The sequence below is a fragment of the Cynocephalus volans genome, chromosome 4 (assembly GCF_027409185.1).
Source record: "Cynocephalus volans isolate mCynVol1 chromosome 4, mCynVol1.pri, whole genome shotgun sequence".
Taxonomy (NCBI): domain Eukaryota; kingdom Metazoa; phylum Chordata; class Mammalia; order Dermoptera; family Cynocephalidae; genus Cynocephalus; species Cynocephalus volans.
The window spans coordinates 63411363-63437872 of NC_084463.1; the positions used below are offsets into that span (position 1 = coordinate 63411363).

The window sequence follows — 26510 nt, forward strand, 5'->3', positions numbered from 1 at the left end:
AAGCATTGGTGTTAGAATTCAGAAGACGACAGTAGTGGATATCGTTCATCATGAAGGGCAGTGATGTAAAAAGAACAGGAGGAGGGCTTCTGGAGTTCTGGTGATCTGGTTTCCTGACCTTGATGCTAAATGACAGACGTGTTCATTTTGTAAAAATGAATTATGACTTGTGTACTGTATGTATATATATGTTAATTAAAAGCTTTTTTGAAACTAATGAGTAAATAAAGGCACAGCATAACCTTATTTTGTATTTTAAAAGCATTGTCTGTACACATAGAAAAAATATCTGGAGGGATTAGTACCAAAATGTTTATACATCTGGAGGGTGATATGGTATGAGGAAGGACAAAGGGATGTATACCAATTCGTTTTGTCTTGTAACAGAATACCTAAAACTAGGTAGTTTATAAGAAAACAAAATTTATTTCTTACAGTTTGGGATGCTGAGATGACCAGAGTGTAGAAGGCCCAGCTGATGAGGGCTCTCTTTTGGTGGAAACTCTCTACAGAGTCCCTTGGTGACACAGGCAATCACACAGCAAGGCCTTGCAAGAGCACTTGCTAATGTGCTCACTTGCTCTCCTTATAAAGCCACCAGTCCACACTGGCGATAACCCATTAAAACCATTAACCTGTTTTTCCATGGATGAATTAATGCATTCATTCATGACACCATAATCTTCACGATCCAATCACCTTTTAAAGGCTCTGCCTTTCAGTACTGCCACACTGGGAATCAAGCTCCTACATGAGCTTTCTAGGGGACAAACATTCAGACCCTAGCAGGGTATAAAATGATACTTGAGCTTCTTACTTCCTACACTTCTATATACATTTAAAAAAATAATAAGCTAGTTTTATCTTACTAATAAAAATTAAGGGAGAAAAAATCTACATTTGATTTAAATGTTAAAAACATTTTTTCCTGAAAATATGTTCTTTTACTATCCCTTTCCATCATTAAATTGGAAAGAGTATTGCTAAATTTTCTATTTCTCAGAATTCCAAGGCAAAGAACCTTGTCTGCAAAGATTCTCTCCACAAAGATTCCCTAGTTTAGGGCAACTAGGCATAATGAGACCGAGAATTATTTACTTTGAAGAAGTGGACAAACCATTAAGAAACATTCTCATTTATCTATGCCCTATCTTTTTGCTTAAGTCATTTTTTTTTCACTTATAATTTATGTACAATAAAATGCACAGATTTTAAATGTAAAACTAAGAGTTTGACAAATGTATGTGCTTATGTAACTAACCCCCAATTTTAAAAGATTGTAATTTTAAAAATATCAAATCACTTGGGAAAGAGAGTTAGAACTTTTATCTCCTAGAGCTATGCTATTTAGTGTGCAGTTTAGAGTGAAGGAATGCTGTGTTTGCAGATTAAGAAGAAGCCAGAGAAGAGTAAAATATGTTTTTGTCCTGACTAAGTTCAACTATTTTTCCAAAGCAATTACGTGTTAGAGTCTGGAAATAAGAGCAGCTAAAATTATTTTATTTCTTTTTGCCAAGGACAGACCAAAAAAAGTGAGTGTATACTTTGATTTAGTTCATGGTTGCTTCTACAAATCCTGATATGAAGAAAGACTCATCTTCACTCTTTCCCCAATAGTTAAACAAGGAAGTAAAGTGTGGCCTAATGAGTATCAGGGGGTTCAGAAAATAAACATCTGCCAGTTTTGTGGTTTTATTTTATTTTATTTTTTTGAGAAAATTAATCAATTTTTCTAAACCTTAATTTTCTTATCTGTAAAACATAAATAATAATAAATGTGACAAGAAAAATATCTAGGTGGTTTGCCTAATCTCTTCCCAGAGATTTTAAATTCTTTCAGGATAAATCCTGAGACTTAAATGCACTAATGCATATAAAGCACATAGCATAGCATCTACTATATAGAAAGTGCTCATAAAGTTAGTTATTAATTACTTATTTAAGGCACATCTTCCCCACTAAACTGTAAGTTCACATGGAACTACTATCTGACAGATGATCACTCATTCCATGAATTCTTCAAATGCATCCTCTTAACCATAGAGCCTTATTAATTCAATTACTAGGTAATTCTTCTGTTATTCAAAAATTCTTTCTTATTTTTAATTGACATTTGCTTCATGTATAGTTACTTATGACTTTCAAAACATCTTCATTAACCAACTGTACTGGATAATGTGACTGGGTAATCCCACATTTTACAATGAGGAAATATATTCTGGTAAATTGCATGCTTGGCAAGCAAGGGTGGGCAGCTTAGACAGGACTAGATCCAAACTTTAAGTTAATCATCTGACTCCAAGACCTAAGCTTCTTCTGATACTACAGGCAAATTCAGTAAATGTACACTAGATCAATGGGAGCGGTATAGTGAGTGTATGGAGTAAGACAAATACCATATTAAATCTTAGTTTGATGACTTTGGATGATTTACTTAATCTCACTAAATTTCATTTTTTCCGTGTGTCAAATGGAAAGATAGGACAAACCTTGAAGTGTTCCCATGATGATTAAATGAGAAAATGTATATAAAGTGCATCACTCATAATAATGCTCAGTAAATATTAGCTAGTATTATTCTGCCATTTCTGGTTAGATTTGACAATGGGAACATTAGGAAAGATATAATAAATATAGGGTTTTGTTAGAAAAGGACTAAGAAACTCCGTTTTTCCCTGTTCTATGTTATGTAAAAGTTCTCTTGCTCAAGTAAACTGTTCACAGATTAATTTCCCCACATTTCTACATTTCTTTACTTAGGAATTCTTTGTCAAAGTACCCAAGACTCTATAATGCAGCCCATCTTTCCCCACTCTCATCCTGCTCTCTCCCTTTTCTAAAGTAAGCTATTAGCTATTCTCTGAATATACTCTGAGTTTCTGGCCTTTGTCTACTCTGCTGGCCCCCAGCCCCTGATGTTTCTTCTCATCTTCTACCTGCCCCTCACTGTCTTGTTCAGATCCTACCAGCACTTCACTATCTTGATAAAATCAATGCTTTCATAAAAGAATGCCTAGTCAATGCATGGTCTCCCTCATGGATTATGAGAACACACTTGATTTTATAAAGCATGCAATTATTCTCTCTCTCTCTAGATATTATTATTATTATTAATTTATAATGGGGATAAAATTATGTGTGATTGATTCTTCTGGTTAATTCAATAGAGACTGATTTCATATCTGTAGAATGAAAGAGACCAAACACTGCTGGGATATGAAAATGAACTCTGACTTAGACAAATCCCAATGTTATTTCTTTAAAAGCGGTTTTGCTATGTAAATAGAAGATAATTCCCTACTTTAAAAAAAAAAATAACAATGATATTTATCATGAGAAAGAGCAAGGTGGTAATATACATTGATGCCAAACCTCCCTGACTTTCCAAAACAGTGCAAGGACTTTCTGCTTGACTTTACTCTGTATAGTACTATGAAGGATTTTACAGGATTTCAGACTGAGAAAAAGTTAAGAGATGATCTAGTCTTTTTTAACAACTAGCCTGGAGCCAGGCCCTTATGTATTTTCCCAGGAAGACAGGAGGAGCGTCCTACTGAATTACAGGAGTGGAGAGATGAGAGTAGCGCGCTCTCTGTCCCTCTCTGTCCCTCTCTCTGTCCCTTTCTGTCTCTCTCATTTTTAAGTACGCAAGAGCTAGACGTTTTCAAGAATAACTTTTTTTGGAAGCGCCTCTCGAAATGGGCCGGGTTCTTTTCTCCTGGAGGCAGACGTTGCCTCCCTCTCTCTCGGATTGGTTCAGAGTCCGCTAGAAAGACTATCAGGGCGGAGGAACCAGAGCCCAGGGCTGGAGCGAACGTTGCCGCGGGTCCAGGGCGCGCCGTGGGGCCGCAGCGAGGCGCGGATCGCGGGAGCCTCGGTGGGCGCCGGGATGTGGAACCTGCTGCCCGAGACCGACTCGGCCGCGGTCGCCGGGCGCCGCCGGTGGCAGCTCTGCGCTGGGGCCCTGGTGCTGGCCGGCGGCCTCTTCAGCCTCGGCTTCCTCTGCGGTAGGGGCGCGCTCCCCGCGGTCCTCGGCGCCTCCCCAGCAGCTCCGCGGCCCTGGGACCCGCGGGCCGGCTGCCGACGGGGTCCTGCTGCTGATCTTCCCGAGGGGTGGCGCTTTGGGCGCGGGCCGCGTGGGGAGGAGCCCCCGCGAGTTAGGTGGTGCCAGCGTTGCCTGGGGGGCGGTGCAGGGTTGAGCTCTACACCGGCTGCTTGTAGGACGGCGTCACCCAGGTCAAGGCGTAGAATGGAGAGAACCTGAAACTGGTCTTAGAAAGGTTTCGCCCCCTCGAACCCTGCCAAACCCTGCACTTTCGGTACAAGCGGCAGATCTCTGCGGGCTGTTAAACCAGGTCGCCCAGGGAGTTTTGCAAAAAGCCTCTCTTACCTGCGTGGGGTTTTTATCTAGTCGTTGACAGTACCTGGGGCTGCTTCCGGTGTATGGTAGAATGCAAGGCATTGCTGCAAAGGAAATCTTTTTTCTCTTCGCATTCTTTAGTCCTTGGTAGTAACAGAGGCACATTTGGGAACTGGGTGAATTATTGTCAGCGCTCGGACCAGATCTTTACCGACAGGTTTTGTGTTGTTCCCAGTGTACTGATTTACAGATTTAACCCAACTCTCCAAGAAAATCAGCACGATTTTCACCAAGTTTGCACAGGCAAACTCGGGCCCTTAAATTCTAATTTCGATTCTGCCACTTAATGGCCTTGAACAAATTACTGAGCCTCTTAGCTTCAGTTTCCCTATCTTCATGACAAGGATAACGCTGTCTACAGCTTATAACTAATAGCAAATGAAATAGCACAGTACTGGGGCTTTGGGCGCTTTATTTCTTCTTGGAAAGGAGATGAGCCTGATCGGACTTTAATGCACAGGATTAGCCTAAGAAAGGTATTGCCAGGTAGTTCACTCCTGCTCTGAATTTGTATCCCCTTTCTGGAGTTTAAAAGACCAGGGCTGGCCCATCTGGGTTCACTCAAATTTAGCCTCTTCTAATTTGCTGTATGACCTTGGCATCATTAAGAGACATTTGAGCCACACAGTTCGTACCTAACATGTGGTTGTTAGTAACCACCTGGGGTTGTTTTGGGACTTAAAAAAGTGCCCAATAAGGATACATTTCAAATTGTTTCCATTTCTTCCACTTCAGAAACGGGAAGTAGACTTGGCAAGGTTGGCTTGGGGATTAAAATCTCCTGGGTCTCTTAAAGACATTTTATTCTTCTTGATATTGCCCTCACCCCCAACCTTGTATTCACTACTCGGTGGCTGACGCAGAAGAGGTTCTTATTGTTTCTTTTTTCTTAGGATTCTCTGCTCTCCTCTCCTCCACAGGCTTCATCCTTTTCATCCTGTCCACCTTTCAAGCATCTCATCCTCAGTGTGTCCTTCCCTGATCCACAGTGTAATACAAGTCTTTTTGTTTATGCACAGGTGGAATCATATATCCCTTTGGGTAGAGTCCTGGATTTTAATATGCACGCATATATGTGTGTGTGTGTCTGTATGTATGTGATTAATAGTTGGAAAGCTCCATGAAAGTTGGCTGAGCCTTGACTTTGCAACAATCTTATTTCCAGATCACATAATTTCTTTAAAAATATCCCATAATGATGCTGTATCTCTGTCAGATTAAACACCAACTGCAGGGGCTAATGCCTCTACCCGACCTGGCTATCCATTGCCTCTGGCTTCCTGTGTGCACTGGGTGTCTCGTGGAGATGTTGGGCAAATTGTAGCTTTACTGTAGCTTTCTGAACTTGAATTTCTGAAGCCTATTCAACTGGAAACACAAGAATCTCAACACATTTTGTTTTAGTTTCAGAACCAGAGCAAATTAGATGTCTGAGTTGCCTTCAATACTTTGAAATAATTCAAGTACTTGAAATATATTCACAATGATTTCATTATAGATATTTATTAAAAGCTTATTGTGGGTCAACAGAGGAGCAGCCACTGAAGACAGAAGCTTTATAGAGAAAGGTGGATCTACTTTTTACTTTCACTTTCAAAAAATCTTATTTATCCCCATTAGTTGAAACATTATACAATACTTAATTTTAGTGCTGATTTCCTTATTAAACATTTCTTAGAATAATAAAAACACCTGTCTTGAAATTGGATAACAAGTATGTTGCAATTGGTTTGTATTTTAAAAATGTGTTTGCATGATATTTTTTCATTGGAAGTAGGCAAGAGAAGTTAAATTTAAGAAAATCTCAGCTAACACCAGAGGTAATTAATAATCTGTGTTTTTCATATGAAAGAAACAACAATAAAAAATAAGACTCGTCTATAAACTCATATCTCACTCCTACATTTGTATGTATTTTACAGGGTGGTTTATAAAATACTCCAGGGAAGCTGCTTACGTTGTTCCACAGCACAGCGTAAAGAAGGCATTCTTGGATGAACTGAAAGCTGAGAACATCAAGAAGTTCTTACAGTAAGCAGATACTTGAGAGTCTACATGGACAGTTCGTTGAAAGAATTTATCATTCTGTTTAAAGTTTTAATCCAATGTTATGTACAGAAACTGGCTTTTTATTAAGTTTTGTCTGTTGAGGATCTTGTGTCACATTACTTCTGGAGAGGATTATACTTTTCAGGTAAACTTTATCGTTGCAGAAGTTTTAGAGCAGGAATCAGCAAAACATTTTCTGTAAAAGAGCCAGCCTTTGTAGGACAGTTGATGTCTGTCACAACTAGTCAGCTCTGCCATTGTAGCACAAAAGAGGCCAAAGAAAATACAGAAACAAGTAAGTGAGTCAGTTCTCTTAAAGCTTTGTTTTTGGGTACTGAAGTTTGAATTTTATATAATTGATGTATTACAAACTATCATTTTTCTTTTGTTTATTTTACCTATTTAAAATGTAAAATAATTTTAAAAAAAAGAAAAACTACAAAACTTCTTAGCTTGCGAATAGTACAAAAACAGGCAGGGGGCCAGATTTGGCCAGTGGAACTTAATTTGCTGACTTATTAGTGAAAAAAATAAGATAAGACTTTGGAGTCAGACAAACGAGTCTAAGTTCCATTTTTGCCCATTGACAAAGTAACTTGGGGTGAATATTTAACATTCTTAAACCCTCAGTTCCACATCGGTAAATGGAGATAATGATATTGTTGTGATGAGGATAAAATTGGAGAACATATATTTAACATATTTTTAAAAAAATCTAGCTCCCTGCCTCCTGAAATAGCTATTTCCAGTGTAGAACAAAAGAAATAAATGAGTAAATTTAAAAATAATTTACAACTAAAAACACTTCTATAAAATTATTATTGTAAGACCCGTGCACCAAGCACAAATCCCACACGTCAAGGGTGGCTCACTTCACCAAGACCAGGAGACAAGAGATCGCTGCAATCAAGCAAGAGGTTTATTTCAGCATGCTGGGTCGCTTTGTCATAAGCGGCCCTGAGTTTTTTAACACCAAGGTTTTTATAGTTTTTTTAGACAGTTTTTCATAACAGAAATAACTGCTAATTAACTGAGGCGCCTTAACAGGCTTGCACCCTGATAAGAGATGATACATTTTTTAATCGTTTATCTTCCCTGGTCCAGCCAGGTGTCTTGAAGATAAGGGGGGGCTGGTTTAGTCCTTGGGACCAACTGCTTCCTGGAATGTGTGTTTAAGTCTGCCTGACCTCTTCTTGAACTCTTAAACCTGCCTGACCTCTTCTGACCTCTTAAATCTGCCTGACCTCTTCTTGAACTCTTTACTTAAAATGCCTTTAGGTATGTTTCCCCGTTTTAGCAAGCTTTTGCAGAATTGTGCAGGTTAGAGCTATATTTTTCTATTACAATTTGTGCAGGTTAAAATTATACAGGCAAATAGTGTAGGTTAAAGTTACACTTTTCTATTGCAATTTCCTACATTATATATAACTGATTAGAATGCTTAGTTTTTTCAAAACATAAAGTCCTTTTTTGTTGTTTCTTTTTTACAAATTGGCTTAGTGCATGTGTTCAAAGTACTTGAAGTTCTTCTAGTGACTGAAGGATTCCCTAGTAAATGCAAGTTGTAACTTTGCGTGAAAAGATCATTATATGTACATAGATATGCATAGACTTGTGTACACATACAAACACCTGTATATTGATTACAATAGAATTAAAACTATGAATAAAATTTGCTAGGGCACTTCCCAGGTCTTTGGAAGGGCACTTTCAAGTGAGAGATCCTGAAGTTTAAACATTTTTATCTTTGTGGATACACCTCTTGCATCTATTCCACCATAATCATGTAGAATAGGTAAAATAAAAGTGTAGGTCTGGCAAGATACAGTCTTCTTATCTCTAGACAGCTGCTGCCCCTGCTACCAGCTTCCTTTCCTAATTTGTTATGTGGATTGACCAACAAAGAAAAAAATGACAGCCTTCCTTTGTTTCTTTTTCTGAACTCTCAAGCAAGATCTAAGCAATCAGCTTCTTGTTTATTCTCCTTTACTATAGCCAAGCTCATCAAGCTGTTTAGAACTCAAGGATGTTATCATTAACAAACAAAAGAAAGAGATTAAGAGAACTCTCACTCACCTCTCCAAGGATGCAAGAATTTCCAGAGGACTCCAGGGCTCTTCAGATTTCCAGTTTTCCATTTGTCCATCAGAGAGATTCCGATCAAAATAAACCCAAGGATCAGAGGCCATGAAAGCCTGGGACCTTCTATCTTGTTCCCTGTTATAATCTTTTGTTGTGCTTTTAAAGATACCGACTGTCTCTGAGTGAAGTAATTGTCCTATCCTCCGAGTAGTGGACAGGAGGATTAATTAGGAGGAGCATTTTCAATCTGTCTGTAGTGCAGTGTTGTCCTGGGTTTTCTCTTCTGTATTGTAAGCACCCGGTTGAATTGACAGGTCTGTTCATTATTTTGCATCTCCAGAGAGACTTTCCTTCTCTGCCTTATTTTGAAGACAAGGTTTTTTAAAAGAGCATTTTAGACTTTTGGTCTCAATTTTACTGGTGTGTTTTTGAATTCTAGTTCCACCTTTTACTAGCTGCCCTTAAATCATGTAACTCCTCTAAACACTGCTCCATCACTTGTAAATCAGATACAATGTATCAAAACAGGAATACCAATAGCTCCTTTTATGAATTTAGATAATGTGACCATACTTTGGACTTATTTAAATCAGCCAGACAGGGATATATGAACAAACTTTTGCTATTTTGACAAATTTGTAAATTATTATTCTTACTCTTTTTAACTTTAAAAAAAACCTTGATATTCTAATAGGATTAACAAGTTACTTGTGAAACACATCTCAAGTGATTTTAAAAAGTTAAGAACTACTGTTTATTATCAGTTATCTTACTGAGTTTCAAAGCTTTGTGAAGTAGTGAGATAGTGATATTTTCTCCATGTATAGATGAAAAGTTTAAGACATAGCTAGGGTTCCACACCAAGTTAGTGACATATCTGTAATACATCACTTATATAATATATGCAAATTAATTTATTTATCATTTGAAACACCGTTTTTCTACTCATTTTTTCCAATCTGTTTGCTCCAAATTAGTGGGTCACAACCCTGATAATAACACAATGTTGTGTTCTAGTTGTTAGTGACAAAGCTGTTACAAGGTATTTCACTTATAATAACAAATTCTGAAAAGGATCACCTCCCCCTTTGTTGTGAGTAGGTTCAAGATCCCCCATGCAACTCTTCTTGCACGTAGGAATAGAGCTATTGTTGTTAATTTGGGAATTATGCATAGTATGGGTCCTGGTTATGTTGTGGTTTGTGATTTGTGTAATGTAGAAGAAAATAGCAACATGTTGGCTGTTTTTCTGTTTTCTCTGCAAGTATTCATGGATGAAGGGATGTATAGAGACTCCCTAACTGCCTCCTAAGTTTGTGCCCTTTTTGTTACCAAATTTTACAAATAAACATTAGAAATTCCATGTCAGGTATTACACCCCTAAAAATGTACCAAATGAGGATTTGAATTCTATTTTTATAAATAAAATTTAAATAATTTAAATATAATTATTAAAAGTAAACTAATCAGAAATCCATTTCTCTTTTCAATACTGAGAGTTATTTCCCTTCATAGTTGATTTTCCAAACTAAAAAATTAAGATACACAGTAGAATGAAACATTTGAAATTAAAAGTGCCAGGATCTAGATGTGTTAAATGAGATATTATTCTACTCATGAAAATATTTCCAGTAGCCAAATTTTGGCCACATAGTTTCTTTGTTAAAGATATTCCTCTTCAGATAAATTCTTGTCTTTGATTTTAAGTATATTACTCTGCATAATGGATGGACTGCAAGAGATTCAGTCTGAGCTTGTATCAATATATTCAGATTATTTAATGAAGATACTTTATAAATGGCTCCTAATCAAAAAATTCCTCACTTGCCTGTAATTTAAGGTATTTAAATATATTTAATTATTAGTAATTCCTGCCATGTCACAGCTTGGTCTTTGGATAAAATATTTTTTCCTCTATCAAATATATTTCATACACTGAAATAAACATATCATTCCATAAAACTTCTATGATGCATGGATCTTCAGGAAAGGATATGATATACCCGTAGGATTGCATATGGCGATACTGTGCAAAGATCAGTTTCTCCAATTTTTCTCTTGAATTAGTTCAAATTACGGTATAAACTTTAAAGCAGACTTTGCAAATCTATTTGTTGCAAGAATGCCTGTAGTACCGCATTGCTTTTTCAACATATCACACTTCAAAGTATTTTCGTATAAATCTGCCTTGTGTTGTTGTTGATTTGGGGTAAAGGCTGACTAAAGATTAATTTCTAACCACTTTCAATTTTTGTTCACCAGTAATTTTACACGGATACCACATTTAGCAGGAACAGAACAAAACTTTCAGCTTGCAAAGCAAATTCGATCCCAGTGGAAAGAATTTGGCCTGGATTCTGTTGAGTTAGCCCATTATGATGTCCTGTTGTCCTACCCAAATAAGACTCATCCTAACTATATCTCAATAATTGATGAAGATGGAAATGAGGTAAAAAAAACAAAAGAATAAAGAAAACCTTTTCCCCTCCCAGTCTTTGCACTTTTCAAATACCTTCTATGAAAAAAATGCCCTATCCCATTTCCAAATATTGATAGAAATCAATATTATTTAAAACTTCTGGATAATATCTTTAATATCTCATTATCAGTGTCAACTACTTTCTTAGGATGTTTCAATTTAATGTGATATTGGAAAGATTCTGAAACAATAATGCTTGATGACAGTTGTTATTTTTTATGTTTTAGTATTGCACACCAATATCAAATATTATATACTTAGTAAACTTCCAAGCAACGAAAATAGATACATTTTTGACAGGTTTAGACTGAAAAGACACTGCCCAGGTTTGGGGTTGCTAGGAAATTCACAGACACAGTGTGCAGTCTGAACCAGCAGGTTTTCTTTTCTTTTGGGGGGGATGGGGAGGGCTGGCCAGTTCTGAACTGGCAGGTTTTTATTGGTACATGATTAAGGCCAAGAGAGAGATCAAATGTCCTCATCACAAATAAATGACTAACTTTTGTAATGGTGAATATGCTAATTACCCTGATTTGATCATCACACATTGTATACATGTATTGAAATATAACTCTGTACCCCACAAATACATATAATCAATATATTTCATTTTTAAAAAAGCATAAAAATGATTGTCTCAAATGACCATGTGTACAGCTGTGTGCCAAGAAATTATGTGTGGACATTTGGAAGGGAAGAGTGTTTGCGGACAAGGTGTATAGAGTATCTACTCTAAAGAATTTACGATCTTGTTTTCAAGTTGGAGCACATACTTGAAAAAGAGAAGATAATGTGATAATTGAGATACTTCTTATGCTGATTTATGCAATATGAAAACTCATAAAATACAACTCATGTATTTTTAGATATATAGCATACATTAGTTTTAGAGCAACCATCTCTAGAATAGTCCTTTTCAATTTAGAGAGCTTCCTTCAGTCCTTTTATTCCTGAGCCTTACAAATTATATATAGCTTCAAATATGTTCAGCTTAATCAGTGAACTAAAATTGTCATGTGTTTTAAATATTTATTTAAATTTTTTAAAAAGTCGACCTCCCTTTATTGGCTAATGAATGACTAATGAATCATTCTCTCATTTTTTTTTATTTATTGAAATATAATTGATTATACATATTTGTGCAGTTTAGAGTTGACTATCGATACTTGTTTTCAGTATGTGATGATCGACAGGTTAATTAGCCTATTGGTCATTGCAAAATGTAATCATTCTTTGTATTCATTAGCTGATTTCTCCCTAACCCCCTCCCCCTTTCCTTCCTGTAGTAGCACAGTCTCTCCTCTCTTTCTGAAAGTTCAACGTATAATTATGATTGTTTTTGTTTGTTTGTTTCTTTCTTTTTCTTTCTCTGTTTACTTATTTCTTAGCTCTCACTAGTGAGTGAGAACATGTGATATTTCTCTTCCTGTTGGCCATTTGTATGTCTTCCATTGAGAAATACATGCTCAGCTCCTTTGCCCATTTTTCAATTGGATTATTATTATTTTTTTTAATGTTAAGTTGTTTGAGTTCCTTGTATGTTCTGGATATTAATTCCTTGTGAGATGTATAGTTTGCAAATATTTTCTCCCATTCTGTAGGTTGTCTTTTCATTCTGTAGATCATTTCTTTTGCTTGCAGAAGCTTTTCAGTTTGATATAACCCCATTTGTTTATTTTATGTTTTGTTGCCTGTGCTTTTGGAGTCTTATTCACAAAGCCCATGACCAGTCCTACCTCCTGAAGTGCTTTTCCTATGTTTTCTTCTAGGAATTTTGTAGTTTCAGGTCTCAGATTTAAGTCTTTAATCCATTTTAAGTTAATTTTGGTATAGGGCGAGAGGTACGGGCTAGATATCCATATGAAGATGAATCATATGCTTACGGATTAATATGCTGTTATATCTTGCAGTCAGTGATATAATAGCATGCCAAAATTTTAAAAATGATTTGGAGCTTACTATATAATAACTGCTATTTTAAATCATAGTAGTTAACAGTTTAACTTTAAAAATATTATTAAACTATTTCAAAATTTAAAAGTATTTTTAAAAAGGTATGGGGAATAGCAGTACATATCACATAGGTTCATAACATAAAATAAGTGGTGGCATATTTATACAATTAAGTTAAGTACTAAGGGGTCTTTAAAAGTATGACATAAAATATTGACAATGTTAAAAATGTACAAGTACTCAAACTTCTGTCTTGATCTATCAGATTTGGGGGATTGTCTATTTACAATGAGAAAAATAGAAGACTTGTTTTTCGTCCTTTTATTTTTTTCTTCCTTTTATTTTTTTCTTCCTCACCTCTCAATTTTGACTGTACTATTGCTTCTATTATTTTATTTCATTATTTATTTTTGCTGTTACAAGTGTTTTTAAACTTGTGAAAGCCTGTCACATAGTACAAAATGGATCATGTAGAAGCTTCATGTTGGATATTTTCCTGAATTAAGATTCTTAATTTTTAAGTTATATTATTAGTTCATTTTAATTTATATCCTAGTTACACATACACATAATCCCATAGTTCTTTAGAGAGCCTTGCTGTCTCTCTTATTTTCTCCTTTCCAGAGGCAATCACTATTGAACTATCAGTTGATTCTTTTGATATTTACCTATATTTCTATAAGTAACAAGCCTATGTTGCTTTTATTTCTGATTCAGGTGTTATCTATTGACATTATGGCAATTCAGCTCTCTCTATGTCCATCCCTCTGTCCAACCACCAGTGCTCTCTTGCTATCTCCCATCTCCCAGTGTTGTTTAAATGTTATGACTGACTATTCATAGCTGAGCTTTGTGGTAAACTGATTCTTTTTACCATCCTGCATGATACAGAAAAGTTCCCCTCCCCATAGACAACAAATGTTATTAGTATTTTGTGGATCCTATCAGAGATATTTTTAATGTATATAGACACATTGTTTCACCTTTGTTCATGCAGAGATTATATACCACATACATTGAACTATATATTGCTTTTTTATGTCAAAATAAGTAAATTGAAATTTGTAAACCAAAGTTGCTTTGGATATACTCAGGATACATAATTTGAGGCTACTAGTGAATTTTGGAAAGTGAATAATGCTCTAAGACTGCTATATATTCTACCTTTGATAAAGTCAATGAAAAAAGTTATTTCGTTGACCTTAAAAAAACTTTTCCTGGTTATTAGAATAACTCATAAACTTGCTGTAAAATTTACTGTTGCACAGCGGTGCTGTAAAATTGAAGATTAGTATAAAGGCAAATCAAGAGAGACAAGCTTGAATACTCCCTTGCTTGAAAGACTTGCTGATATAATGACTTTGTTTCTAGATAGATTTTTACTGCACCTTAGCATAGTTTCTCAGTTTCTCTTAACATTATTCTCAGTGATTCAGATGAGTTGGTCCCGTATGTGGATCACAGAATAAGTATAGGAAATTTGGAAGATGTGAGGATTTCGGGGAGTAGTAGTTGATTTGGTTTTATTTTAGGTTCTATCAGCCACAGAAAAGGGAGATAACTGGTGCTGTACTTAAGGTCAGCCCAGATTTACTCCCATTCCCATCATCTTTGTATCATTGCACTGGCCAGGACCTATAGTATAATGTCAGAAGAAGTAGTGATAGCGAGTAGGCTTGACCTCTGGTCTTGAAGGGAATGCATTTAGTGTTTCACCATTAATTTTAATATTTGCTGTAATCTTTATCAGGCTAACTTAATTTACTTCCTTTCCAAGTTTACTACGACCTTTTTCTATGGATTTATGTTGAATTAACAACACATTTTCTTCTGAGATGAGCATGTGATTTTTCTTTCTTAATCTGATGATGACATTAAGTGATATTCTAATGTTAAACTATCCTTACATTTTTGAAATTTGTGATATTAGTCAGTATTAGGGTTTTAAAGTTACCTATCCATATATATTCAATTTATATTCATCACATGATTAGTCTGTATTTTTATAATTTACTTGTTGGGTCGTAGTTTCTGGAGTATATCTTTTATAAAATAAGTTGAGTTTTTAATATTCTCTGATAGGTTGTATATTCTTGTGTTAGTTTTTACAAGTTTTTTAACGTGCCTTTTTCCATTTTATTTATATTTTCAAATTTATGGTCATAGTTATTCTTAGTATTTTCATATCTTTTTTAGTCTGTGCATATCTGTAGATCTGCTTTTTCTATAACTAATATTATTTATTTGTGCTTTTACTATATTTTTTATTGATCTCAAAAGAGATATGCCAATTTTACTGGTGTATTTAAAGAATAAACTTCTGTTTGACAATTTTTTCTTATATATCTGTGATTTATGTTATATTAATTCTGTTCTTAATTTAGAATTTCCTCTTTTACCTTTTTTTGTGTTTACTTTGCTCTTGTTTATAACATCCTCAGTTGAATGCTTAGCTTATTGATGTTCAACTTTTTCTAATATAAATATTTACAGCCCTAAGTTTTTCTCTAAGAACCACTTCAGCTAGATCTCACAAGTTTGGGGGAGAAGTATTTTAGTTATCATAATATCTAAATATTTTCTAATTCAAATATTTTCTTCTTTGATCCTGGAACTTTTTAGTAGTATTTTAAAATTCTGAATTTAAGTATGATTTTCCTTATCTTATCTGATTTCTAAATTAAATGTATTGTGATCAGATAATGTGGTTTGCAGACACTAATTCTTTGACTGTTGTTGAGGCTTTCTTAAGGGCCTAATATGTGGTCAATTTTTATAAATGTTCTGTAATTCATTGGAAAAATATGTATTTGTCAGTTGTTTGGTTTAATGTTTTATTTTCATTCATTTGAGTTTTATTTGGCTGAAATCTCCTTTATCCTTCATATGCTCTCATTTTGACTGCTTTCTTTATTAATTACAGAAAAAGAAATGTTAAATTATCTCATTATAATGGTGTATTTTAAAAAATTTTTCTTTGTAATTCTGTCAATTACTGCTTCCTATAGTTTGAGTCTCTATTATCCGATGTAAACAAATTTAGAATTCTTGGCCTTCTCTGTCTCTTAATAAGATTCTTTGAGTTTGTGCTAAAATTCATGTTATAAAATAATTTCTTTTTTAAGTTAGCATTTGCTTGGTATTTCTTTTTCAATTTTTTTAGTTTCAAACTTGCCCATGTTTAAATCACTCCTTGTAAAATGGTACATGCTGATTTTATTTAGTCAAACATACTGTTTTTTAATCTTTTTTTTTTCCATTTGCATTATTTGAAATTCCCTGTGTGCAGTATTTAGGTTACTTCTGCATTCTTATTGTATATGTTTTGTTTTGATTTTAGCTTTGTCTCCCTAAGTAGATTTACCATTTTGAAGACAGGGTCTGTCATTTATTCGTCTCATGAATTCCTCACAGCTTCTAGCACAGTGCTGGATATTTGATATGTATTATCAAAATACCAAAGGATTGATTAACCCTCTACTGACCGAAGAGATAATGCACATTTTTTTCCTTGTTTGATTGTAGTAATCAAACATTAACTGATTTATTTTGATTATTGTATTTTCTTTATCTAGATTTTCAACACATCATTATTTGAACCACCATCTCCAGGGTATGAAAATGTCTCAGATGTTGTACCACCTTTCAGTGCTTTCTCTCCACAAGGATTGCCAGAGGTAAAAATGCAACACAATAAAATAAAAATGACAAACGAAAGCCCTCATTCCCCTTATACATGCAGGCAATAATTAAAGAGTAATAAGGGGATTTTTGATGTAATCTAAATTCATTCTCTTGTCGCATTTAAGAAACTAGAATTTCTTAGTAAGAAAAAGGAATATTGACTTTTTTTTGTTTGTGGTTTATTCAAGATAAGATTTACTACAATGAGACACACAAATCTCAAATGTACATTTATTGACTTTTGACACATGCATACTATTGTGTAATCCAAACCTCATCAATGTATAGAATATTACCATCACCTCAGAAAGTTTACTTATGCCTCTTCTTAATCAACTCCCCAGAGGCAGTCATTCTTCAGCTTTTTAAAATTTTTTTGCCACTACAGGTTAATTTTGCCTATTCTAAATGTTCATAAGTCATGCATTGCTTAACGACAGACATACGTTCTGAGAAATGTGTCCTGAGCTGATTTTGTTGTTGTGGAATCATCATAGAGTGTGCTTCCGTAAACCTAGATAGAATATCCTACCACACGCTCTGGCTACATGGTACAGCCTATCGCTCTGATCACCGTCTTATATGAGGCCTGCTGTTGATGTAAACATAATCATGAGGCATGTGACTATAAACAGGATTGTATGGCATGTAAGTTTTTGGGTCTAGGTTCTTTCACTAGGCGTAGAGTCTGTGAGATTCGTATATTTTAAAATGTATCAGTAGTTTGTTTCGTTTTATTGCTGAGTAATTGCCATTGTATGAATATCCTATGTATTTTATTATACTTGCGTAACATTGATTAATTTTGAAAGGGCTTGAATAAAGGTATTTTCATTTCAAAGTGAAGAGCATGAATGTCCATTCTAGAAAATTTTGGTTTACTTAATATACTGTGCATGAGTATCATCTGAAATTTTATAATCAATCCCCAGATTCGCACACAATGCTTTGCTTTTGGTGAGTGCCGTAGTCTACTTGTGCTTCTATAACAAAATGCCACAGACTGGGTAATTTATGAAGAACAGAAATCTATTTTCTCACAGTTCTACAGGCTGGGATGCCCAAGAACAAGGCACTGGCAGTTTCCAGTGTCAGGTGACGGCTGCTCTCTGCTTCCAAGTTGGCATCTTGTGCTGTATCTTCAGGAGGGGAAAGACACAGAAGAAGTTAGAAAGGCATGCAGATCAAATACTAAAAGTGAAGCCTCTTTCTTAAAGGCCTTAATCCCATTCATGGAGGAGCCCTCATGGCCTAATCATTTTTTAAAAGCCGCACCTCTTAATCCTATCACATTTGCCATTAAGTTTCAACACTTAAATTTTGGAGGAGACATTCATGCCATAGCAGTGAGAAAGTTAAATCTGAAGAGGTTAAATATAATTTATTAGTATCTTTTAAAAAGATCTTTCTTCTAATATAAGACTTAACATTAAGTAAATTCAATTTTGGATGTGTTGAGTTTGAGTTGCCTAGGATATATTCACAATAACTTGCTAGCTGATAGTTGAATATATTGGACTATAACTTAATAGAGAAGAAAGAGCTTAACTATTATTGAAAAAATCCTAAGTAAAATGTTTGTATTTAGAATTGAATTGATGTTTTAAAATCTATCTTCACCAATCAGTTAGAATTTTTTGTAAAAACATAATGATGATTTGATATCAGGTTATGCCATATTTTTATTAGGTAAGGTAAAAAATATGTATTAGTTTTATGATTTTCAAATGTATTTGATTTATTAACTTTTTTAATTTTTGCAAGTCTCACAAACTTAGAATTGAAGAATATTTTTATTGATTGTATGAAACTTATTGCAAATGAACAGTAAACATATTTAATGGTATACTAGAAAAATTCTCATTAAAAATTGGCACATACCAAAAATGCTTGCAATCATAGTACTCATTTCATAATTGACATGAAATAGAAATAAGGGAAAAAAAGTTGAAAATGAAGCATCAGTATATTTTAGATCGTAGGTGTATTGAACTCATTTAGGCTTATTTTTCAGTTAAGGCATACTAGCATTATGGGTCCACATGAGGTCATTTATTTTATTTTTTCATCTCTTATTCTTATTCTCAATTCTATCTCTCTTCCTCATTCCCCACCTACTCTATTGTATTTATGTCCTTATATACGTACGTGTTCTTGAAAACGCATGGCTTAGTTTTGCACTTGATGTATTTTAAATTTACATAAATAGGGTTATACTTTAGGTCCCCCTTCATTTCTTACTATATTCAGTCAACAGTCTTTTCAAAATCTGTCCATGTTGCTTTATGTTTGGGTAGTTATTTGTTTTCGCTGTGGCATATTATTTCATCTTACATGCATACCACAAGTAATTTACCCATTTTCTTAGTGGAAACACGTAGTTTGCCTCTAAATCCCCATTACCACAAACAGTATCAGAGTCTCCCTATGGGCTTGTGAGGATTCCTGTGTGAACAGTAAGCCAAGCAGGGGATCGCTGGGTTATAGCGAATATTTAATTTCACAGGATCCCGCCTGTAGCAGTTTATATTCTGACAGTGTATGATGTGCCTCTTTCCTCATATTTTTACCAACATTTGAAATTATTTTTACCCATCGGACCGTTTTCTTGTTCTTTTAATTCACATTTCTCTGATTATAAATAAGGTTATTCATCTCTATACATACTTATTTATTAGCTATTCTGGTTTATAACTTTATGAAATGATTAATTATAGCCTTTCATTTTTCCTGTTGAATTCTAACCTTTGTTTAATTAATTTGTAGAGGTTTCTTAAATATTTTAATTATTCATCTCATATTGGTTTTAGATATTGCAAACATATTTTCCTAATTTTTAATCCTTTGTTCACTTTACCTATGTTGCCCTTTATTGAACAGAAATCTTTAATTTTGATATTGTCAGATTGTTCTTATGTTTCTATACTATGTGTCTTCTTTATTAATTCTCTCCTTCATTATTTACCGTGATATGTCTGTATAAGCAGAATATGCAAAAATGGTATTAATATTACCAGATTTGAGCTAAGCATGTTTAGACAAATGATATATGATAGCAGAAAATATAATAAAGTAATTTAATTTAAAATAGCTATAAAATATAAAATGCACTTTGACTAGTATGCACTAGTCAAAGAATACTGTGAAAGGTATTGAGCAGGAAAAAGATTATGTATTAAAAAAACGTTATGTTTCCGGAAAGGAGGATAGAACGTTGAATGTTATGAGAAGAAAATTACACTCCTATTAATTTACAGGTTTATTGCGTAACCAATTAAAATCCCCCAAATAATTTCTGGACTTTGACACAATTATTCTGTTCATAAGAAAGAGTCATAGAGATGATTGTCTCTTATTTCTTTCCAGTAGACTTAAACTCTGTCAGATCAGTGGCAGGCCGGAAGGAGCATGTGATAGTGTGTGGGTTTGCTGTTCATGCTCAAATATTAGATGCGTCTGCTGGCTGGCGGGCTTCGCCGGATCACCTGTAACCAGCCAGTGAAGTGTTAATTCTCTAAAAATATGTATGTCTGTATGTGTGGTTAAGATATTTCACTACCAGTAATCACTGAATCTACATCTGAATCCTCTGGAATGTGAAATGCTGGACTCTAGTTTAGTCTATTTGAAATCAGCAATTTTACAATGTGTCTATGATATAATCTAATCTAGTGGTTCTCAAACTTTAGTATGTATCACAGTATCAGAGGGTTTGTAAAACGTAGATTCTGGTTCCCACCTCTGAGTTTCAGTTCATCTGGGCGGGAGTTTATGTTTCTAAAAATGTCCTAGGTGATGCTGTTTCTGAGGGTTCAAGGACCACGGGTTGAGGACCACTGGTCTTGCCTCCCAATTCTATCTCTATTAACAAGGGTAGGAAGAGTGAAGCTTGCAGGAAATGGAAAATTCCAGGCCGTTAGTACAACATTGTATTATTCACAGTCATAGAACAATGGTACAGTGTAAATTATACAAGAAAGGAATTATCTGAGAACAAAGCTTTTTTCTAACTCGGTGACAGCCTGGATTTGAGAAGTGCTGAGAGGGCATATCTATCGCACTGGTTTTCATTTTCAAAGTCTACTATGATTTTTAAACTAATGTCTTCTCCAGTCCCTTCTCCATTATAATTTGTTTTGTGAGGAATGCTGATTTACCAAAAGAAAGAAACCATTTAGAGTCATTAAAAAATAATAGTCTCCCCTAAGTTGGTGACATTTTTTAAGGATAAATTTCAAATAGGACACTTACACTAAATTTTTTTTTTCTGAAATCAAATTGCTTAATGACTGTAGCTACAGTTAAAATAGAATGAATGTTCTCCAGAGAAAGGTAACAATTATAAATCAGACATAGTGATATCATTAATAATGTATTAATAATGTACTGGTCCTATGAAGAAATACAAGTTCTAAAAGAAATCCTTTTACTAAAGCGAAGATTCAGATGCACCCCTCTCAATTAGACTTTCCTCATTCTATTTTTTTAAAAATTTCACCTATTCAAGCACTAGTTCACAGTTTGCCTACTCTGTTTAAACCTTTTTTGATATTTTTATGGCACTTATCAACTTTTAATATACTACATAATTTGCTTAGTTATTAAATGTAATGTTTATTATCTTATCTTTCTCCCATCCATATCAGTGTAAGTTGTATAGCAACTTACAAGGCAGGAATTTTTTGTATGGCCAAAAACACTGCCTGGCACTAATGGCAGATCTTCAACCAATTTGCTAAATGAGTCATAGAATCAACTTGTAAACAACTCTATTTTAGTATCTGATGTGAATTTGTTGTGTACATGCAATGAGAAATGTAGTCAAAAAAAAAAGAAAACAACCAAAATAAAGTTACAGAATATTGGAAATCATCTAGGACAGGAGTTTCAGACTGGGGTGCATACAGACCTTTCAAGGGCAGGCATGGTATCACTTTAAGAAAATCAGTTTCCAGATCATCAATTACCCAGTGTACTCTTTCATGGATTTAAGAACTAGCCTGTGATGAGGTCCAGCTGGTACTCTGTCCCCTCCTTTTTATTTACAATCATTTTTCTCTTACTTTACAAATGAAAGACATCTCCCACCCATCCTAAAACACAATATAAAGTATTCCTCTGAGTAGCAAAATTCTCTGGGGCTCCAAAAAAGAGACAATTAGAAATATTGCTTTCAATATTAACATCATCAACAATTCTAATAGTTGGCCAACAAATCCTTTGGCAAATCACTTAAAGTTAGAGGTGAGCCCAAGTAAGTGTCCAGCTGACATCATTGAAAATCACTTGGAGGATAGATCAATGTGTGATTTTTGAGTTGTAACTTGAAGTTTAAATAATTCCTATCCAAGGTTACTCAGAACTAATGTGTAAAACAAGGAATGTGAATACAATTGTTGCTGATCATTGTCTCATTGTAGCAATAATTCACTCACTCACAGATGCATAAGATAATGCTTTATTTTCCTATTCACTGTATTAAAAGATATATTTCTGGTTAAATTTTTTGCTTATGCATTATTTATAAAAATTTGCAATGATGTTGTTAGACTTAATTTGGTACTACTCATAATTATAATGATAACTTACTCCTGAGGAATTCTCTTAACACACACCATCTGTTATATATGAACATCTAACAGACACATGAGAAAATGCTCAATATTGCTAAGTGTCAGGGAAATGCAAATAAAAATCACTTTGAGATAACATCTCACCCCTGTTGGACAGGCTGTTATCAAAAAGACAGAATAACAAGTGCTGGTGAGGATGCAGAGAAAGAGGAACCGTCCTACCCTTTCTGTGGGATTATGAATTTGTGCAGCCATTTTGGAAAATGGTATGGAGGTTCCTCAAGCAACTACAGATAGAACTGCTACATGATCCAGCAATTCTACTCTGGGTATACCCAAAGGAATGGAAATCATAATGCCAAAAGGATACCTACACTCTCTTGTTGATTGCAGCTCTATTTGTAATAGCCAAGAGTTGGAACCAACCTAAATGTCCATTATTCGATGACTGGATAAGGAAAATGTGGTATATTTATACAATAGAATACTTCTCTGCTGTAAAAAAAAAGAATGAAATACTGCCATTTGCAGCAACATGGATGAACTTCGAGAAAATTATGTTAAGTGAAATAAGCCAGGCATGGAAAGAGAAATATCACATGTCCTCACTTACAAGTGGGGGCTAAAACAAAACAGAACAAAATAAAGAAATAATTTTAAAAAGTAAGATTCAACAATCGTAATAATATGTTGAACTTTCAAAAGAAGAGAAGAGAACTGAGGTTACCAGAAGTGGGAAAGGGGGAGTTGGAGGGGGGTAAGGGACGAATTGGTAAAAGGCCACAAAAAATGATTACATTGTATGATGTTGAATATACTAATTATCCTGATTTGAGATCACATTGCACACAGGTATTATTCATTGCTGTACCCCACAGGTATGTACAATCATGTTTCAATAAATAAGACAATTTCTGATTTACATCCATATACTTACTCAAGGAAATTAGGCAAGGATTAGTAAAAGAGTTTCAAGCATACCCAGCTTCTAGAAAATGCAAACAGAGATGGAATTTAGTGTGCTAGATGATAATTAAGGAATGTTTTCTTGGGATCAACCTCTGTGACAGGGAGGGGAAGGAAGCTGGGTTAGCTAGCTCTAGAGCTTTGGCTGACCCTGTGGGGAGCTCTGGAATAGTTCTTCAGTTTTGTCCTTCATTGGAATGAGATGTGCAGGTCTTTATACTCTCACATCAGTCATTGAATGTGTGGCACCCTAAGAAGGTGTATGACATTGAGCAAGGGGCTGTCTGCAGCTGAGACAGTAACTGAGGGGCTGATCGCTGAAGGCTGTCTGCAGAAAGCCTTCCCCGCAGCTGGGGCAAGAAGTCCTTCACTGAGTGGGAATGTGGGTGGTGCATCCCAGTATCCTGCAAAAATATATTTTACTTTAGAGTAAAATGCTGTGGGAGAAAGGGGACAAAATACAAGTTCAAAGAGAAAAATAAATGATAAAATTCTGATTGTAGAGGAGTGTGTTCATGTATTTTTTAAATAGATGATACCGAATCATAAATATAGTATTTAAATTCCTTTGGATACATATAAAAAGTTGTGTAAAATTGCTTCTGAAAATGTTAATATTTATAGTATGCCAGAAATTTCATTCTCTGTAGCTACTTAAAGGTATGATAAAAACTTTGTTTGTTTGTTTTTGTCGTTTTTTCGTGACCGGCACTCAGCCAGTGAGTGCAACGGTCAGTCCTATATGGGATCCGAACCCGCGGCGGGAGCGTCGCCACGCTCCCAGCGCAGCACTCTACCAAGTGCGCCACGGGCTCGGCCCTATGATAAAAACTTTGGATGTCAACTTGAAATATATGTGGGGGTACATTGCTTTGCAAACTTAATTTAGAGACTAAGTAAGCAAAGAATGTTGGAAGATCACTGATTTAATCTAAGAAGTCATTTTACAAGTGAGAGTATTGACAGAGATATTATAAGACTTGAACATAATCATACTAGTGATTAAAACCAGACCTGCACAGAAGTCTTATTACCTGTTCATTTTTCCTTATGTGGTGGCTATGAAGACCCATTAAGCTACTATTTGTGAATGTACTCTGAAGAGAATAAAACTCTCATCAAGAGCTTCTTAACTTAGGGTTCCTGGACCCCTTTCAAATTGTATGCGGCAATGTGTATATTTATGTGCATTTTTCTGGGAGAGTGCTTTTAAAGCTTCATAGCCACTAAATAAAAGACAAATACAAACAAAACTCATTATTCAGTTCATATGTCTGAAACCCAGGTAATTGCTTTCTCAGTTTAAATTCACTTATCCCTTGAAACTTACTTGAGGCTCATGCTTTTCTGTCCCTCTTACATGCTCTTGCCTCTTCCCTCTTCCAGAGATGTCAAATAGTCCTCACACAGAGCAACCTCCTTGTATTATAAATTATACTAAATTATTCCTATTTCAACAGGGTGACCTAGTGTATGTTAACTATGCACGGACTGAAGACTTTTTAAAAATGGAGCGGGACATGAAAATCAATTGCTCTGGGAAAATTGTGATTGCCAGATATGGAAAAATTTTCAGAGGAAATAAGGTAAAAGTCATCTTTTTCTTTCCACCGGCCCCCCCCCCCCCGCAGTACAGGGAGTTACAATGTATCTTACGTGTGTAGAAGCACCTCCTTAAAAGTTTTGAGGACTGTGATCCTCTTGTATTCAGTAACATGACAACTTATAGGAAGAACACATTAACTAGCCTATAGGCAATGGTTTTAAACTGGGTCATTGGCATTTGGCCAGTGTAAAAGGTCAGGATGAACAGAGATGATTTTTCTGTACTTCCAAATTATGCCTGTGGCCTCCAAAGAAGCATGAACTGGGTTTGTTGCTAACTTTCTTTGCCTTTGTTTTCAATATTATCTCCAAAAATATTTTCTAAATCAAATGTTAATATGAAATAGTTATTATAGATAATGAGAGAAACAAATTTACACATAGCAGGTTTAAAAATTACTATCACTTGATTTGTTAATATACATATTTTTACCTTTTGTGGGAAATTGAACTTCAAAATGTTCCCTTTCAACCATAGAACAAATAGGAATCTGGCCTGTGGAGTCTACTTGCTGGTGCTTCTAGACTAGTTGAAGGAAACAGCGAATACTTGCTACCACTAATATGGAAATTTCTCAAATCTGCTGCTCTGAGGGCTGACTCAGTTTTTGAAAAGCTTATAGTAGGAAGAAGAAAAGCCAGTTCTCAGCGAGATGTCCTTCACTGTAAGCCTAACAGTAAAGGGTTGAAGATTAAGTTCAAGTACTCACTGAAGTGTAATTTTGAAAACTGATGTTGCCAATTCTGGAACAACCAACATAAAGTAAGAATGAAAGACACTGTTTTCCAGGTTAAAAATGCTCAGTTGGCAGGGGCCACAGGAATCATTCTGTACTCAGACCCTGCTGACTACTTTGCTCCTGGGGTGGAGCCCTATCCAGATGGCTGGAATCTTCCTGGAGGTGGAGTCCAGCGTGGAAATATCCTAAATCTGAATGGTGCAGGGGACCCTCTCACACCAGGTTATCCAGCAAATGGTGAGTGATGAGCCTCAAATATCACAGGAAACTTACGTTTTAGTATTGTTTTTGAAACGTGCTGTATGTCTTTTCCTTATTCTCTTTGCATCTGAGAATTAAAGAATCTCAAGCTCTGAAAATTATTGGTTCAAGTCCCCTATTCCTTATTTGGAATGCTTGGGCCTGATGAATTTTAGAATTCAGACTTTCTCAGATATTTAAAAAGTAATAAGCTGCGTATAACATATATCATGTAACACTCACATGAGGGCTGGGACAGAATGCAGAAAACAAGCATATAAATATTTTTGTGGCGATATATGAAGGTACTGTGTGATGTATACTTAGTATATATGAACATACTTAGTGTATATGAACATACAAAGTGAGGGTAAAAAGGAATATAAATGCACTCAAGTATGCTCAAGTGAGATTTTGCTGTCAAAGGAGTTCAGGTCAGATTAAGTTTTGTTGTCAAGTAAATTCCCCACAAATTTATGGTTTTCACAGGTTTTTGGATTTCTCAGTTATGAATAAGGGATAGGAGAACAGAATTCTATAAATTTGTTAAATAGCATATTTAGAATATAGAGCTCAGAAAATGCATATTGTTTTGTTGCTCTGTAAAGATAACAGTGATAATTATCAAGTTGTGTTTCCTAAATGATAGCACTTTACATGCATTAACAGCCATATAAACTAAGTGCTATTATTATCCCTAATTGACAGGGGGGAAAGTG

At 35.0% G+C, this 26510-nt stretch overlaps 1 protein-coding gene across 3 annotated transcripts in view; it reads left to right on the forward strand.

Annotated features, from left to right (window-relative positions):
* Positions 1–3889: 3889 nt before the first annotated feature.
* Positions 3890–26510, forward strand: part of LOC134375158 (glutamate carboxypeptidase 2-like) — a 65082-nt gene continuing 42461 nt past the window's right edge. For all 3 annotated transcript variants that reach the window (XM_063093364.1, XM_063093365.1, XM_063093366.1), the window contains exons 1-6: positions 3890–4007; positions 6343–6451; positions 10814–11000; positions 16559–16660; positions 24667–24792; positions 25602–25788. In XM_063093364.1, the coding sequence (XP_062949434.1) occupies positions 3890–4007; positions 6343–6451; positions 10814–11000; positions 16559–16660; positions 24667–24792; positions 25602–25788 (829 nt within the window). The remainder of the gene's footprint in view (positions 4008–6342; positions 6452–10813; positions 11001–16558; positions 16661–24666; positions 24793–25601; positions 25789–26510) is intronic.